Source organism: Garra rufa, chromosome 16 (assembly GCF_049309525.1).
Source record: "Garra rufa chromosome 16, GarRuf1.0, whole genome shotgun sequence".
Lineage (NCBI taxonomy): Eukaryota > Metazoa > Chordata > Actinopteri > Cypriniformes > Cyprinidae > Garra > Garra rufa.
Genome location: NC_133376.1, coordinates 1836379 through 1853971, shown reverse-complemented (window position 1 = coordinate 1853971; position 17593 = coordinate 1836379). Strand labels below are relative to the sequence as shown.

General features: G+C 38.1%; 1 protein-coding gene across 1 annotated transcript; it reads right to left on the bottom strand.

Moving 5' to 3' along the window:
* Positions 1-8685: 8685 nt before the first annotated feature.
* On the bottom strand, positions 8686-16803 carry LOC141288727 (transcription factor atoh8-like). The gene is made up of 3 exons (XM_073820898.1): positions 14866-16803; positions 12978-13169; positions 8686-9630 (listed from the first exon to the last, which is right to left on the bottom strand). Exons 1-3 carry the CDS (start codon positions 15421-15423, stop codon positions 9625-9627), a joined length of 756 nt encoding a protein of 251 aa, XP_073676999.1. The 5' UTR covers positions 15424-16803; the 3' UTR covers positions 8686-9624.
* Between the last annotated feature and the right edge of the window lie 790 nt (positions 16804-17593).

Below are 17593 nucleotides of genomic sequence, written 5' to 3'. Positions count from 1 at the left end.
TGCTGTAGAAAATACTCTGAAGCGTCTAGCAAACTTCATCTTTCCAGTAAACCATCTCTACGTGTGACACATGAGAAATTAATTTCTTATTTCCGTTTGCCGTTCTTGTCATGTAGAGACGCACACACGTGTTTGTACACCGCATTCAGATGATTTCTGCCTCCTGACACTGGTTTGATCTCCAGCTGAAGACTGCAGTCATCTTTAGTCTTCCTGCAAGTGAACATCTTTGAAATTGTTGTACTTTGGGGCTGACTAACATTAGCGGTCTTATTTCAAGACATGGAACAGCATTCATGTCTTAGAAGAACGCAGCAGAATGAGTTTCAAGAGAAAATGCAGCCAAAAACTCAGTTTATTCATGCACCTAGCAAGTTTGAGATTTTGGGCTTTTTGGTTTTTCATAGTGTTTTTTCAGACTAGTGGAAAAAAAACATGCAAAAGACACTGTTAAGTGTTTCTTTTATAGCACTTTATCTATTTATGTCAATAGATTTCAATTACAATCCAGATTTTTACATAAGGCCGTTTTTCTCCTACACTGAGCCACAAACCTCCACTTCAGCTGCACTTACACACACCACACTTTACAGTTTTATTCCTGAAGGTTTTTACAGAGGGATTTGTTCTGATATAATTTCTTGATTTTATACATTTTATTTTTTCTGAATTATGGCGTGACGAAATGAGATCCCCTCTGTAAGAACATTTGACTCTAATATGTCAAAAAAAATTAAACAAGAATTTTGAAACTGATTTCATCCAGTTTAAATTTTTGTACTAGAAATGTATGCAAATTAGCACATACTTCATTAAATAATGCCTCATTTGCATATTTAGACCTAACATTTGAGAAAACTTGTAATACAAAAAATGCAATTATCAATGTAATCAATCATCTGGGTAATTAAGGTGATAACTATTAGTTAATTTTCACCCTATTCACCTGCTGTGTCTCGCCTTAAAGGGGTCATCGGATGCCTATTTTCCACAAGTTCATATGATTCTTTAGGGTCTTAATGAAAAGTCTCTAATATACTTTAAATAAAAATTCTCAATAGTACTGTAAAAAAAAACACCCTTTACCTTGTCAAAATCAGCTCTGCAAAATTTCAGCTCATTTTAAGACATGGCCCCTTTAAATGCCACCGAGCTCAGAACAGGAGAACGGCTGAATGGATTTCAAAACGGTAAAAATCAACTTATTAACTCGGGGGGAGTTGGAGAATGAGCCTGTTTCCAAAAAAAGTGGAGTGTTCCTTTAAAAATAAAGGTGCTTCACAATGCCATAGAACAACCTTTTTTTGTCTGAATGGTTCCGTAAAAAGCCTTTTTATAATCTAAAGAACCTTTCTGTTTCACAAAGGTTCGTTGTGGCAAAAGAAGGTTTTTTTAGGTTATAAAAAGGTAAGAAAGAGATGGTTCGACTGAATGGTTCGACTTTTTTGAAGACTGTAGTGGGCCAGAATGTCTGATGTGGGTAATCGAGCATGTCTCTGTGTTTTGATCTGATGTTGTGAGAATACATCAACAGCTGTTTAGGAGTATTATATATTAATAGCACACATTTAAACTATTAAAAGCTTTTAATTACTCTGTTGACTGGTCTCAGGGTTCACAGCGTCCAGAACACCAATGTTTTTAATATTCAGAAAAGATAAATTACTGTCTGACCGTTTGATATTTTGGTAAGGAGATAAAAGCAAGGACTGTTATTTATTTATTATTTATCAGTAGTATTTCAGAACACTGCGAGTGTTCGTTAGCACCATTTGGTGTTTGTTTTTGGCATCTGATATTGTGTTTGGACACAGAAGCAGTGAAGTGTGATGTCAGGTCGTGCTGGAGCTGAAAGATCAGATATTAAAGCATTGCGATTGTCTTTGAAATGCAAAAGACCTGTGTAGAGTATTCAGACAGGTGGATGTGATTTTCCTGATATTAAGCACCAGCTTTGGTGAGGTCCACAGCGTTTTTGTCCATCAGATGGTTTCATTTATCCCTGAACAAAACCCTGTGCTGGACCTGAGCCATGTCTCTGAACGGGTCGCGTTTTTAGGTTCCTGTGTTTAACTATTTTTCTTTCCTTTAGCTGGTGAGACAAATCATTCAGAAATGTCCTTTGGTTTATTTGATCTCTCTCCTGTTTTGTCCTTGCCTAGACAGAAACTTGGAAAACATCTTTTGGAATAAGAATGATTCAGTAGTTTGTGAATGGGTGTGAGATCTGCATGGCATGCTATTCGTTTTCTTCCTGTTTAAATCATTTATTTATTAAACTGGTTGTGACAGTCTGGTCAGCCCACACCCGACCGACCCAGAGGAGAAAATCCTGATGCTCTGTATGTCCAGTCTGTGCCTGTAGAAATGGACTCAGCGATGATACGTATGTAGAAGGAGAGCGGGCCACTGGATAAATGAGGGTTCGACACCTCTCCTTCCCAAAAGAGCCTAAAGCTCCTGCCCTTCAAGCTTCAGCAGAATGAGGATGGACAGATCTCACCAAATGTGTTGGAGACAGATATGGACATTCACCATCTTTCAGGAAGTCTGTGGTAACAGTATGAAGTAAAACCTGTACTTGTGTGAAAGAGTTGGCCTTAATATCAAAAACACTTTATAGTGACATATTAAAGGGGTCATGTGATGCGGTTTCTTGTTTTCCTTTGTCTTTGGAGTGTTACCAGCTGTTTGTGCATAGATACGATCTTTAAAGATGCAAAGCTTAAAGTCTCAAACCCAAAGAGATATTTATTATAAAAGTTAAGACTCAGCCACACCTCCCTAAAACAGCTCGTTCAAACACACTCCATGAAGTGAACCAGTGGGGAGAGTAGATTAGCGTAACACCGCCCATATATATATATATATATATATATAGAGAGAGAGAGAGAGAGAGAGTGAGAGAGAGAGAGAGAGAGAGAGAGAGAGAGAGAGAGAGAATGCGTAACTTTTAGCGGCTGTTGTAGTGTTGCAGCTAAATGTTGTGGAGATGCAGTGTGTTTCATTGCCAAAGCAAAAGTACTTAGTTTAGCCTTCCAAATGAGGACACAACTAGGAATCAGTGGTTAAGTTATATTTACAACACTGTACCGGAACAGTACAACGCTAATATTTGGGTGTGTGATGCGCATTTGACGGAGGACTGTTTCCTGAACCTGGGAGAGCAGCTTACAATGCCAGCTGTACACAAAGGGTTAAGGCTATAAAGTGGGGCAATTACAATGTTGAAGGACAGTCTGTGCTTCTGACTCGCAGCCTGTAAGTACGTTTTCATATTTAAAGAACTCAGTACTGACTATTTACACGCCACTTTTGAGCAGTGTAGAGTAGTGCTTGTTGTTTCTCGTTCTAAGATCACAAATGCAGACATGGTGTTATGTTTATGCGGCACAACGTAATGTGTAAAAAGACAGTATGAGTCATTATAATCAGTAGTTATGTCCCCACTGGATACAACATATGCCTCATTTATAATGGGTTTTATTGTTTCTGTCTTGTTGCGCCGAGAAACTGCATGGTAAGGGCTGTAACATTTCTGTCACACGCTTGAGGTATTCAGCCAATCACAATGCACCGGATAGCTGGCCAATCAGAGAACACCTCAGTTTTCATCAGATGAGTTTTGTAAAAATCAAAGCATTTCAGAAAAGGTGGGCAGAGAGGAGAAACAATAATGTACAGTATGTGTAAAATATGTTTTTTGAACCTCAATCTGCATAAAAACATTGCATTACAACAAATACACAAAATAATGCTCTTTTTAGCAACATCATTCGACTTTAAAATCTGACATTTTCCATGTTTAAGTACTAAAATCAGGTCCCTGGTGCATCTACCAAACCCTAAAATTGTGAAAAAGAAACAAAATTTTTGGTAAGCCTTTCTCTGCAAGCATGTGAAAAAATGAGCTGCTCAGATTACACTCCCCCATGACGTCAAAAGGGGACCTTATTATAATATTTCTGCCCCTTTATCTGCACGTTTCCACCCACAGCACCATCATTTCGTTTTTTTCAAGCAATAATAGTGTAGCAGTTCTAACACCATGGCAAAAGTTTAAGCAAAGCATGCTATCTGTTCTGTCGTTGGCTGCACAGATGAGCACAGAACACTGTTTAGAGTCCCAGAGTCTCCTTGAGTCCCCTTTTCAGAGGAGACAAGAGAACAGTGGATTGATTGATTTACTGTATATTATGCTGTTGCCACACAGATCTAGTATAAACATGGGATTCCTTTCCCAGCTGTTTACCTTCATAGTCATAACTGACTGTTCTTGTAACTCCTGCTTTTTTAACATAAACTTGTGTGTATTTGACCGTTTAGGTGCAATTAGACATGAAAGAGAACTTAGATTAGTACTCGCATGCCATGTGACACAGAGCCACTTTCTGTCCACGTGTTTCAAATGTGTGCAATTAGAAAACCTTATACCAGATGTTTAAACTAATATGGTTTAAGATGCATGATTTCAGAGCGATAGACAAAACAAATGTTTTTTTTAGCAGAGTATCTGAGGTGTACGGAGCCTCTAAGGTGACATGGTGGTGGAAAAAAATTCAGGGTGCATTCTCTCGCAAAACTTTTGGTTTCCCTCGCAAAGATATTTGCGTTCTCTCGCAAAATCAGTTGAGTTCAGACAAACACTTCCTGTATACATCTTGTAAGTTAGTGGTTCATACCACTTCATTCAAGCCAAGGTTTTGGGACATTCTAAAAGCTTGAAGTGGCTTAATGTACTAAAACAATAAGCCAGCATACAAAACAAACATTATAGAACACGCTTAAGAGGCTAATAGACAAAGACAATAATATAAAAAGTCCATATGTGACCCTGGACCACAAAACCAGTCTTAAGTCGCTGGGGTATATTTGTAGCAATAGCCAAAAATACATTGTATGGGTCAAAATTATTGATTTTTCTTTTATGTCAAAAATCATTAGGAAATTAAGTAAATATCATGTTACATTAAGATTTTTTGTAAAATTCCTACTGTAAACCTATCAAAATGTAATTTTTGATTAGTAATATGCATTAATAAGAACTTAATTTGGACAACTTTAAAGGTGATTTTCTCAGTATTTAGATTTTTTTGCACCCTCAGATTCCAGATTTTCAAATAGATGTATCTCGGCCAAATATTGTCCTATCCCAACAAACTATACGTAAGGAATAATTGACGACGGGCCGTAGAATTCCTAGAAAATAATGCACACCCGAGGTGGTGATGCGGTCACGACGCGAAGCGGAGTGGCCGTTACACCTCGGGTGTGCATTATTTTCTAGGAATTCTACGGCCCGTCGTCAATTATTCCTTTCAGACTATGCAGTTAATAACTGCGTCTCAGTGGCAAAAAGTTAAACTGTAAGTTCATCTGCTTTAAGATGCAGCTGTTATTACCCTGCTAGTGAGAAATGGTCATGTATAGCGCTGACAACACGTTTCTGTGCTAGTATGTGACCTATAGTGTGCATGCAAGCGCGTGATTGCAAGACAGAAAAAAGTTTGTGCGTGTATATTTACTAATTTATTTATTTATTGGTTCGTTGCATATTTCTATTAGTTGCAGCAATAAATGAAACACAAAGTTCTTAGCCATATCAATATTATTTATTTGTTGTACCTTCGATAAAAATGTGCAGCAGGCCAGCCATTATTGTTTCATTTTCGATTTATATGGCTACAACTTAATTTATCTAGACCTTTGTTTTATTTATTAAAATTAAACTGCACGTTTCCATTAATTGTAAAATTCGACATTGAAAACGGCAAATCAAGCGCGGGGGGCTGTGTGTTCGCAGAGATCGCCTTTTCCTGTTGATCGTGGGTTTCTGATTTCTGATTTTCTGTGACATTTGAACTGTTGTTTCCTGAGAGGATCAGGCTCCATTGTTTTCTTTCTTTAGCCGAAGGTGTCCGATAGCTTTTTAGGCTTGTTTCGCACCTGTGCCCTGTGACAGACATTATTTGCCTGCTCTCCAGCCCTGCTTCTGTCAGAATTTGAACTGCGGTGCTTCTCAGTGAGTGGTTGGTGTATCTTTTGGATAACCCGACTGCCTCGCTGATGCGTGGAAGCATATTTCCGAGGAAGTTCACACCCATCGGTTCGCGGGTATACCAGAACTCTCGCCCGTCGAGCTCCTCCTGTGGGGCTTTCAGTGGATGAAGATAGAAGGATGTGGCATCAGGTGGGCATTTAGCGATGTATTTCTTGAAACTTTTGACTGGGCAAAAGGGGTCACTTGAATTAGCAAACATGAATCCTCGGTAGCAGTCTTTGTTAGGATCGGTGGGCTTTTTGTGGTTTTTTGTTTCAGCATTGTAAGACAAGCAAACATATTCATCTCCATTTTCGTCTTTTTTAATAACGAACGAATGCTTTCTCAATTCTCGATTTCCTTCACGGCCCCTTCTTGCCAGGTTCAGCTGAACATCAAACCAGACCTTGCGAACCAGTCCGGCTGCTGTGTCTGGTGACAGATACGGAGAGTTGCGAATGCGCTGTATTTCAGCGATGGAGATGGGAGGATGATGAGAACTGGTGTCTTTTCCAGCCTTGCGAAACTTTTTGAGGACGGCCCTGAATACGTCGTTGGATGACTTGAATTCGGATTGACCAGTGATGTTATATCTGGACATAAAGCGGTTCAGTCCTGCTCTTAGGGAAATAAAACTTGACACGGAGTACTCTGCGCCGGATGCGTTTCGGACAGTGGCATAGAAAGCTCGCAGCTGGGTATTTAAAGCGTCTGCTCCCTCTCTCTCTACCTCATCCACAGACATATTTTTGGCCTTAAGCCAATCATTAAACACATTAACTGCCCAAGCTGTTGTTTTTTTGGTGTTTTCTTCATGTTTTTCTCCTTCGAGTATGTCTAGCTGTTCTTCGCTGATCGTTTTATGTCTTTTGTTCTTGCCGGCTGCTTTTGATGTCCGCTTCCGTTTATGTTGTTTTTCATCTGGACTGTCCAATACTGCTGCCGCCCAGTTGTTAAAATTTTCATATTTACCATAAATATTAAAATGTACGTGCGGAAAATGGTCTGCCATGTTGTTGTTGTTGTTGTTTGTGTATGCAAATGTCCGTTATTACAGTTATAACTATGCGAAGTGATATGGAACTGTAATTCGGTCAAAAGCTGTCTGGAACTACGTTCGCCGTGCATATCCCTGAATATAATGCACACCTCTAGAACGTTCATCAGCCAATCAGATTCAAGCATTCAACGGCCCTGTAGTATAAATCAATAGAAAGCTTATTTATTGAGCTTTCATATGATGTATACATCTCAGTTTTGTAAAATTTAACTTTATGACTGGTTTTGTGGTCCAGGGTCACACATGTGTTTCCTCCCCCATAGAAACACATTATAAACTTTTAACGGATTACTGTGTTGCTCACCTGTACATAATATACTCTTAATAAAATATAAACAATATTAAGCCACATTAAGCACAGTTTTCTATGGGGAAGAAAATGCTTATGCAATTCAGCTCATATTCTGCACTCATCTGCTTGCAGTTACACAATATATTTTCAATCATTTCTATAGCATATTTGGTCTTTTTATCACAGTCTTTATGGGAGGTCTTCATCTTTTTTCCTTTACATGCAATTTAGCGGGTTTTGTTCACATTCTGGGTTATTCTGCTTCTCTGTATGCTTTATAAGGTGTGTACTGAATTTGGTCCTCCAGTGTTTCACATTAAGCATTTTAGACTGTCCCAAAACTGTGCTTTGAACTACCGTAAACACTGACTGTATTTCTTTATACTTGAGTTCAAGTTCAAAAATAAAAGTCTGTTAACTGCTCCATTGTGAATACACAGAGCTGAAAGAAAAAGTAATCAGGAAGTGTTTGTACGAGCTCAACTGGTTTTGCGAGAGAACGCAAAAAAGGGGGCAGGGAGCAGCAGCTCATTTGCATTTAAAGAGACATGCACAAACAGCCTGTTTCTGCTTCCACTCAAAATAGGCATTTATAAAATGATAAAATAAATGATCTGTGGAGTATTTTGAGCTGAAACTTCACAGACACATTCTGGGGACGCTTGAGACTTATATTCCATCTTGTAAAAAGGGGCATAATAGGTGCCTTTTAAATTGAAATGATCTGTTATTTTTAATCTTAAAATGGATTAAAATGTAAATCACATCATAAAACCAAAACAGATATAGCTGTGGTGTAATTGTACTTGGAGAATTAGAGAGGCAACCCCCTTATTAAAGGAAATCTGCAAAGCATAGGACATGCAAAAAGACATTGTCAAATAGTTCTGGAATCTTAGATGAGCCAGACAATGAGGGGAGTGAGAGAAGAACACCAGTGCTCCTGTCTCTGAACGCTGTCATTTAAATGGAAGAAGTGATGTAATCAAAGACTGCAATATGAAATTTCGACGTGGTGGACAGATGGCCTGAGAGAGGAATGAAAGTATCCACGCACGCACATTTTGAGCAGCCACCTCTGAATATGGAAAGCATGTTTACTGTTTTAGCAAACGTGCAGTTTTAGCAGCTGACCACGGTGAGATAGTATGATCATAGAAGATGATTTGTGAGACATACAATATTGTAGCATCATGTGAATCACAGTATTCAAAAATAAAGTTACATCTCATATAAAATGTTTAATGTTAATAAAATACAAGAAATATTTAATGTGTATGTTTCCCTGAAAAATATCAGTTGGTTAACACATGGCCAATCTTCACATTAAATAAACTCATTATTTTTATATGACATGGTAAGAGACACAAATCAAATAGTTTTACTGAACATTTTTCACTAAAAAGTGATCAGTTCGTTCAAGTTAAAAACAGTGTGTTCTAAAGTAAGTTGTTGTTGTCAGAGCACACAGATGTATTGTAGCGGCTGGAAACAGACATGTATGTAGCAGATAATACTGACTGTGACACAATCATTGATTAATTAGTTTTAACGGTGTGTTTGCGAGCTGCTGATAGGAATCCCACACGGCTCAGAACGTTCAGATCTGTTTCCTCCTGGAGTTTGATGTTTTTGGCGGGTCACCAACAGCTGCCTATTAACGCCTCAGAAAAGCAGTTCTTCAGTAATGAAGATGGACTACATTTAACAGTGTTTCAACAGTAAATACATTTATAAAACTGTCTGACAGAGACACAGTCTGCTGTTCAAGAACAAGAACGACTGCTAATACAAAGCAGATGCAAGACGAGAGACGAGTGCTGAATTTATTATATGCATTTTCATTTATATCATGGTTTATAATGCAATCGATAAAATGAAGAATTACATAATAACATGGATTACAAAAAGAAGAGAAAACCTGCACTTTCTTGCACACGGCAGGACGTTTTGGACAGAATGTGCACATTGCAGCTGTGTAGGATCTGTTCAAGTGTATGAGAACACTGCAAAACAAACCAAAATAAATAAGTCTGTGACTGCTGAACTGATTTCACATCATTTGAAAAGTGTTTCCGCTGTGCAAAAGTTGTAGAATAGCATATTGCTTTTGTTGTTGACTCCGTTGGCTGTATAGTCAATAGTGCAAAGTCACTTTACACTTTCGTTACATTACAAGGCTTCGTGTGGACGGATTGAGGTCCCTCTTTCTCCACATTGGCTTCCTTCATTTTATTCCTGTTGAGAAGAAGAACAAAGTCAGCGTCGGACTAGATAGGTTTAGAAACGGACTTGTCGAGAAAGGTTCCCGCATTGCAACATTCATGCACATTTCCATGTTCGCTCAGTGCTTTTCATGGCTGTGCTCTGCCAAAACATTTTTCCCCTCAGACTCACTGGCTCTACTTGACAAAGGGATTTCTTTCTTGGACGGCGCCCCTCCTCCTCCAAACCCTCCTCCCGTTTCCCCTCGCCTCTGTAACAGCTGCTCCGTGGAGCCGTATCCTAAGAGAGTGATGAGCGCTGCGTTTTTATTTCAAAGTGTTTTTTTGGAACAGATGGCCGAGGGAGAACTGGGGAGCGGGCCAAGAGCGCGCTGGGGAATGTGCCAGTTCCTGCAGCGAGTGCGTTCTCTGGGCTCCGGCTCGCGTGCCTTCCCCCTGCCCTCTGCCCTGAGTGGCGCCAGCAGGACTTCCCAAGCAGCGCTGCGAACATCTGGTGTCTGGCTCTGACGGGGGACGGGACGGGGGGAGCGCATGAGCTCACATGCACACACAGACTAACTGCTGGCCTTCTCCAGAGCCTGAAGTGTGTCACAGCTGCTCAATTACCACTCGTAATCTCATTACAAACGTCCCGCACTCTCCTATCGCAGGACAAAATGCACACGCCGATATAGGATAGCGCTGCAGGAAATCACCGCTGCACAGATGACCGTGTGGTAAAACTCCCCCAAAAACACATCAATCGCTGCTTATTCGGCCGGGACGCGGCGGAGGAAAAAGCTGGCGGAACACCCAGTCCTGCTCTGACAAAAGCTGATGATAATTTCATTTAATGGGACGGTTATTAGGCAGAGGGGGGAAATTCCCTCTAATTGGTACATATACACACATCATGTATGTTCTGCCTTGGTTACTGTTGTCACTCGCAGAACATAACTATAGACCAGTTTACACATTACTTTGAGACAGAGCATTAGTAGACCGCTTAATCGCTAACACTTTATTTTCATTGACTTTCTACTGACTCTAAATTCAGTTCTGGGTGGGAACCGATCACATTTAATCCGGATTACAGAATCAGATTACAAAAGTTAAGTACTTGTAATTACAGTATATTACACTTTAAAAAAGCTTGTAGTCAGATAACAGTTACTTTTTATGGATTATGTGATTGTGTTCTGGAATTATTAATAATTTAATACACTATGTTTAAATAGCAGGACTTTCTGATATTTGTAATACTTATTGCAAACAGACGCAATTATCTGCACCTCAGAATTGTAGTAAATTAAAACAGAATGCCGTTATTATGCACTGAGTGTAAATTATAGTTTTAATTCAATGTATTAAATGATATAACCCTCTCTACACGTATACTCTAACCCTAACCAATACTTTATTTCAACTTTTCAATTATGTCCTTCATTTTTATTGAAAATAAATGCCTTTCCGATATGATATGAGATTTGAAAAGGGAGGGGAAAAAGTTAGTCAGAAGGGGGATTTGAACCTGGATTTGTCGCGTCGAAAAGAGTGAAACGCGATTTATCCTCTGCACCACTGGAACTGATGATTATCAGCCATCTTTTGTAGTGTTGACTGTCCCAATCACACAATGGTGGGTGGAGTTAGTGTAAATAGCCTCTGCCAACAAGTCAGGCTATTTGCACTAAGTGTAAATAGACACTCCGTTTATCAATTCTGGAAGTCAAAAATATTTAACTGATTTTTGGACTCTTTTCAAAAAAGTTTTTTTTTTACAATTATTTCAAATTATGAAAGTATCAAAAAGTTACAGAAGTTTACTGTGAAGAAAATGCACTGTACTATATATATATATAATTTGCATAATATTATAAATTTATAAATTTACTATAAAATTAAAGTCCTATGTCTAAATAAGTATGTTCCAAATCTGAAGTTGCTAGAAAAAAAATTTGAGACTCCTGTGAGATTTTATTTAAGGAATTATACCACAGTCACCAGGTGCCTTATAATCTCCACTGAATTTTAAGATTTCAAATTACATTTAATGTATGATGATTACTAAAATATGTGAAAAAAAGATTCACTATATCAACCGCTAATGCACTGTTATTTGACATCAAAAAGTGAATGTATTTTCATTCTCCTTGCTTTTTATATCAATATGGTGTGTTTAATTGTACATTTAAAACAAGTTTGATAATGTAACCTAACAGTAATCTTAAAAAGTAGTCAGATTACATGACCTAAAAAGAGTAATCTAGATTACTGACTAGAGTTTTCATCACGTAATCTGCAATCTGTAAGTAATCTATCCACCTCTGACTGTAAGTCACTTGGCAAGTATCAATGTCAACTTATTCCACTAACCTGAACCCTAACCTAACAAAAATGGCTGTGATTTTAAAGGTAAAAATACCACAGTTCAGTATTAATTGATTAATAGTAAATTCCCTTACTAAATACGGTGAAAACTGCATTGGATATTACATGTAATTTTACAGTAGTATACCGTTTTTGGAAGTGAAAAAGACTGTATAATTTGCAGTGAATAACTGTAAATTAACATTTCCAGAATTCCCTATTTCACATTTGATGTTTTGTTTTGTGTTGATTTTTTTTTCTTCTTAGTTTTTTCTTGTCAGTTGTGTGCATTAGGGTTGTATGTTACATCTAATGTTGTTAAATGAATGTTTATTGCATTATTTGAGTTTACCATGATGGTGTTTAGTGTTTGTGTGAATGACTCTGTGCACCTTCTATATATGTTAGTATTTAAAAGCTGCTTGTGATGGGCTTTGGTTCATCGTGTGCCTTTCTCATTGCCATCTGCTTTTGGTGGTTATCAGTGTATTACAAAGGTACAAAACAGATTTCAGTATTCCAGTAGAAGATTGAAGTTAAATCGTTAGAACATAAAATATTGCTACCATATTTTTATGGTAAAATTCTGGCGACCACAGCTATTTTTTTGTTTTTTACAGTGAACAGTCCACTCATACTCTAATGAGAGTCAGCTGACATGTATCTGTGAAGTTATATTCAGTTGAATGTCTGTTGGGGAGCATTCTGTTCTGTCATCAGATATTAAACCACTAATCCTCTAATAATGACTGCTATGTAGTTGCAAAGTTACAGTAAACAGATGTCTAAAGTGGACTATGAAAATAAAGTGTAACTGAATGCAGTTGAGTCTTAAGCTTCTAGCCAGTCTATAATTATTCACAGTTTGTGGGTCAGTGTCGTGGTTCGCATGAGAGCAACGTGTATTTCAAGAGGCATGGTTTTGAAACGCACACATTGTTTTCTTTTCCACAATCATATAATAAAGAGCATATCTAGAAGCAGCGGAGAAGCGCTTGGACACTGGATTACCTTCCTCTTCTTGGAGCGTCCCTCGGCCTGCAGCGTCCTGGTGCACTGCTCCACACACTCCCTGAAGCTCAGCTTGCTCTGGTCCGGCGTGTAGTCCAGGTCTGCCAGCTGAGCCAGCGACAGTATGTAGTTGCAAGCGATTCTTAATATAGCCAGCTTGGACAGCTTCTGGCCGTACGAGTAGCAGGGCACCTGTGGAAGCAGACCAGGGTCAGAGGAAATGCAGGCTGTCAATGTGAAAACCAAAACTCAATTAACCTGAACTGAACCTCACAGCTGAATACCACACTTACTTTTGTAGAACTTCTGAAATGAACTTCACACTGTTATTGATCTGAACCAACACTGAAGTGACTGGAACTATTGTCATCATAAAAAAGGGATTTGTGAATTGGGATTTAAGCTCTTGGCTATCTTCTAATAATAAAGTGTGAGTGTGTGGTCTGGATGTGTTAAAATCAGTGATGAAGTATATTAAAGCTTAGGTTTTTCATACTTTAACTTTGTTTTGTGCTGATAGACTGTGTTACAATTACGTTACACCCAGTGTTTACATCACAAGTAACGCAAGTTACGTAATCAGATTACTTTTTTCAAGTAACTAGTAAAGCAACACATTACTTTTTATTTACAAGACAATATCTCAGTTACTTTTTCAAAAAAGTAACACGAGTTACTTTTTGTTTCCTTTATGTATTTAATCCCATTTTATTAACCAATGTCTTTGCTGCTGACCGTTGTTGATCCAATTCAGTCATACTGATAAGCAAAACTTACTTTAGATTAACTAACATTTGTGCTTCATTTTTCTCGTTGCTGAACAATTGCTGCTGAACTTCTTTTTTCTAGTTCTACAGACGTGAAATTACTTTTCCTTCAATCTTAGACTTATTTATTTCACTTTTTGGTGTGAAAGGGCTTTTACATTTGCTAAAAATCAAACTTTTTATATTAAAAACAAACAAGCAAGCCCTGCCCAGATTTAAAAAGTAACGCAAAAGTAACGCATTACTTTCCATAAAAAGTAACAAAGTAACATATTTAGTTACTTTTTTTAGGAAGTAACTCAATACTGTAATGCATTAATTTCCATAAAAAGTAACTAAGTTGGTTACTTTTTTGTAACACATTACAAGTAATGCAAGTTACGCAATCAGATTACTTTTTTCAAGTAACTAATAAAGCAAGCAATCCTTTTTCATTTACAAGAAAATATCTGAGTTACTTTTTCAAAAAAGTAACACAAGTTACTTTTTGTTTCCTTTATGTATTTAATCCCATTTTATTAACCAATGTCTTTGCTGCTGATCTTTGTTGATCCGATTCAAGCATACTATTAAGCAAAACTTACTTTAGATTTGTGCTTCATTTTTTCTCATTGCTGAAGAATTGCTGTTGAACTTCTTTTTCCCAGTTCTACAGATGTGAAATTACTTTTCATTCAACCTTAGACTTATTCATTTCACGTTTTGGTGGGAAAAGGCTTTTACATTTGTCAAAAATAGAACTTTTTATATTAAAAACAAACAAGCAAGCCCTGCCCAGATTTAAAAAGTAACGCAAAAGTAACGTAACGCATTACTTTCCATAAAAAGTAACTAAGTAACATAATTAGTTACTTTTTTAGGGAGTAAGTCAATATTGTAATGCATTACTTTCAAAAGTAACTTTCCCCAACACTGATTACACCTCCATCAGAACTGCAAAAATGAGAATAACATCTGCTTATCTTCTTGTGAAAAGTTTATATACAGCTTAAAGTTGCTGATTTGTTTTATTCTAACTTCGACTTGAATGAATTGTCTCTACGCAGTGCTGGAAGTTCATGAATTGATGATTTGATTGTTCTTCGTGGAGCACCAAAGCGATGCTGCCTGCGGGACTTTACCTGCTTTCGCAGCGCCTCGAAGGCTGCGCTGATGGTGTGCACGCGCGTCCTCTCGCGCGCGTTCGCGAGCAGTCTGCGAGTCTGCTGAATGGCTTTGATCTCCGTGACGACGCCAGACGGCTCTCCGGCGCGTTTCCTAGGTGATTCCGCGCTCTCGCCAGGCGCCTGAGAGGCGGCGCGCTGAGACAACACTCGCTCCAGAGGAAAAACCTGCGGACTGCGCGAGCCCGCGTGAGCGCTCCTGCCGCTGACAGTCTTCTCGGAGACGGCTCTGAGTTTGGAGTCGGGAGTCTCTCCAGCAATAACGGTGTTAATCCTCATATCCACCGCGGTATTTAACACACTGTCGTCCCTGGACGCGATGATTTCCGTGCCGCGCGCCTCTGTCGGACAGCTGTCAGTCTCTGCCATGAGATGCGCGTCCTTGTACAATTTAAAGTAAGGTAAATGCTCGTCACTGACGTGCTTAATTGGCTCTCTCGCCTTCCGTTTGACTCTCTTGTCTCCTGACACCGAGTGCATGATCTTGCAGTGGTCGTTCAGATGTGGGTTCTTCATCTCGGATGTCCGCTCTCACTAAAAGTCCCAACAGAAGGTAAACTGCTGTGGAAAGCGTCAAAGGCGCGCTCGCTGGGCGCCAGTGGAGTCTTCTAGGAGGAACATGCCCGCTTCGCCTGTTTAAAGCAGCTCCATGTCAGTGTGTTTGTGAGGTGACGCGCTTCTCCTGCGGTTTCCGAGAGTCTTGTGAAGTCAGGCAGACATTGCCAGGACATTTTTGTGAATGTGCTCGACAGTTCATCTGTGTTTATTTAGCCTCAGTTAACACAGAAGCCCCTGTTGGTGAGATAAGTCAGTGCCTCAGAGAGAGAGAGAGAGACCGCCCAAAATAAACCCTTCAGGAGGACCCGACACTTCTCCAGTCGACACTTCTACAAACGACAAATGATGACGCCGGTGTCGCACTTCATATAACGAGCCTCTGTCAGAAAGTAGGTCGTGCCAAACTAATCTTGAGGCCAGTGAGACTCGGTTGTAGTGATCTCTCTAATAAACTGAAAACATTTCTATAATATTACAGAATATTATGCCATTCCGGAGCTGGTTGTCAAGGTCTACCTATCAGGAGCTGTTATGATTTTACACCTAGTTTAATTAATTTCGCAATATAATCTCTGTATTATATTGTTAACCCATTTAATCCCACCTCCCAAAAAACGTTTTCATTTATAAAGCTCTAAAAACTTTACTGACTGATGTTTTGGTGCACTTCCTGCAAATATGGAAAAGTAAAGGGTCTTAATTAAATATGTGCAGGTTCACATGATGATTAGTGCAAATTGTCACATGACCAGAGCAGTTTTTAACTGTTTGCATCATGAGAAGATGATAGATGCATCAGAACTCCAAAAAATGAGGCTAGTAAAGTATGTTAACACAAAGATATGACAAAGATATTTTGGTACACATGTTGTTTGTCATAATAGTGAATGGTGGGATAACAGTGAATTTAGGTATACCATATAAATCCAATTGCAGTTGTTAGTGAAAATTACACTAAAAACGTTAAAATGACAAAATATTGCACTATATAAAAATTTATAAAAAGTAACAATTTTGAAATACGTTGATGGTTGTATTTTTTTGTCTTTTATCTCAGTGTTCCTGTCAGTGTTGTATAAGGTTGTTTTATGCATAATAGTAACCATAGAAAGCGATCAAAGGGTTTAAAATAGCTGGGCTAAGATATATAACCATTTTTATGAGTGCAGAAATATGTCAATTCAGTACCGACCATAAAACACAAATTTTCTCAAACTTTTCCCTAGGAAATTCCCAAAATAATTATTGATTATTTTAAAGGGTTACTAAAGACACGTTATTTGGATATTTTCATGTCTGGGAAAAAGTTGGGATTAAACAGGTTAATACTGTCTCAAAATAAACAAGTCTGATTATGTTTATCTTATCTTATTTTTATTATATGTGACCCTGGACCACAAAACCAGTCTTAAGTCGCTGGGGTATATTTGTAGCAATAGCCAAAAATACATTGCATGGGTCAAAATTTTTGTTTTTTGTTTTATGCCAAAAATCATTAAGAAATTAAGTAAAGTTCATGTTCCATGAAGATTTTTTGTAAAATTCCTAGTGTAAATATATCAAAATGTAATTTTTGATTTGTAATATGCATTGTTAAGAACCTAATTTGGACAACTTTAAAGGTGATTTTCTCAGTCTTTTTGATTTTTTTGCATCCTCAGATTCCAGATTTTCAAATAGATGTATCTCGGCCAAATATTGTCCTATCCTAACAAACCATACAACAATAGAAAGCCTATTTATTGAGCTTTCATATGATGTATAAATCTCAGTTTTGTCAAATTTAACCTTATGACTGGTTTTGTGGTCCAGGGTCACATATATATTAGATTATTGTTCACTGTAAATGATTAAAGTTGTCATGAAAACCATCAAGTGGACCTATTTAAGCATGAAATGTCATGAAATCAAATACTGTTTAAACTTCTTCCACACATTCAAGACTGTAGGTTTACTTCTTTTAGCCGTTGCACACAGTAAAATCATCTGTATTTAGATATGTGTTTTTAGTTTAAGCTGCTATATGTTTTCCTTGAATTTGTTTCTTTAAAGTTATTTAAAGCTTGTTAGATTAATGGTGTTTTTTATAAATGCAGTACTCTCACAAAATGCCCTGTTTAATAAACTT

Bases quoted from the DNA above. Each gene is read 5' to 3' on its own strand.
- LOC141288727 (XM_073820898.1), bottom strand. From the start codon at position 15,423: ATGAAGAACCCACATCTGAACGACCACTGCAAGATCATGCACTCGGTG. The intron at 13,170-14,865 runs GTAAAGTCCCGC...CTGCTTCCACAG, and splicing joins TCGAGGCGCTGCGAAAGCAG to GTGCCCTGCTACTCGTACGG.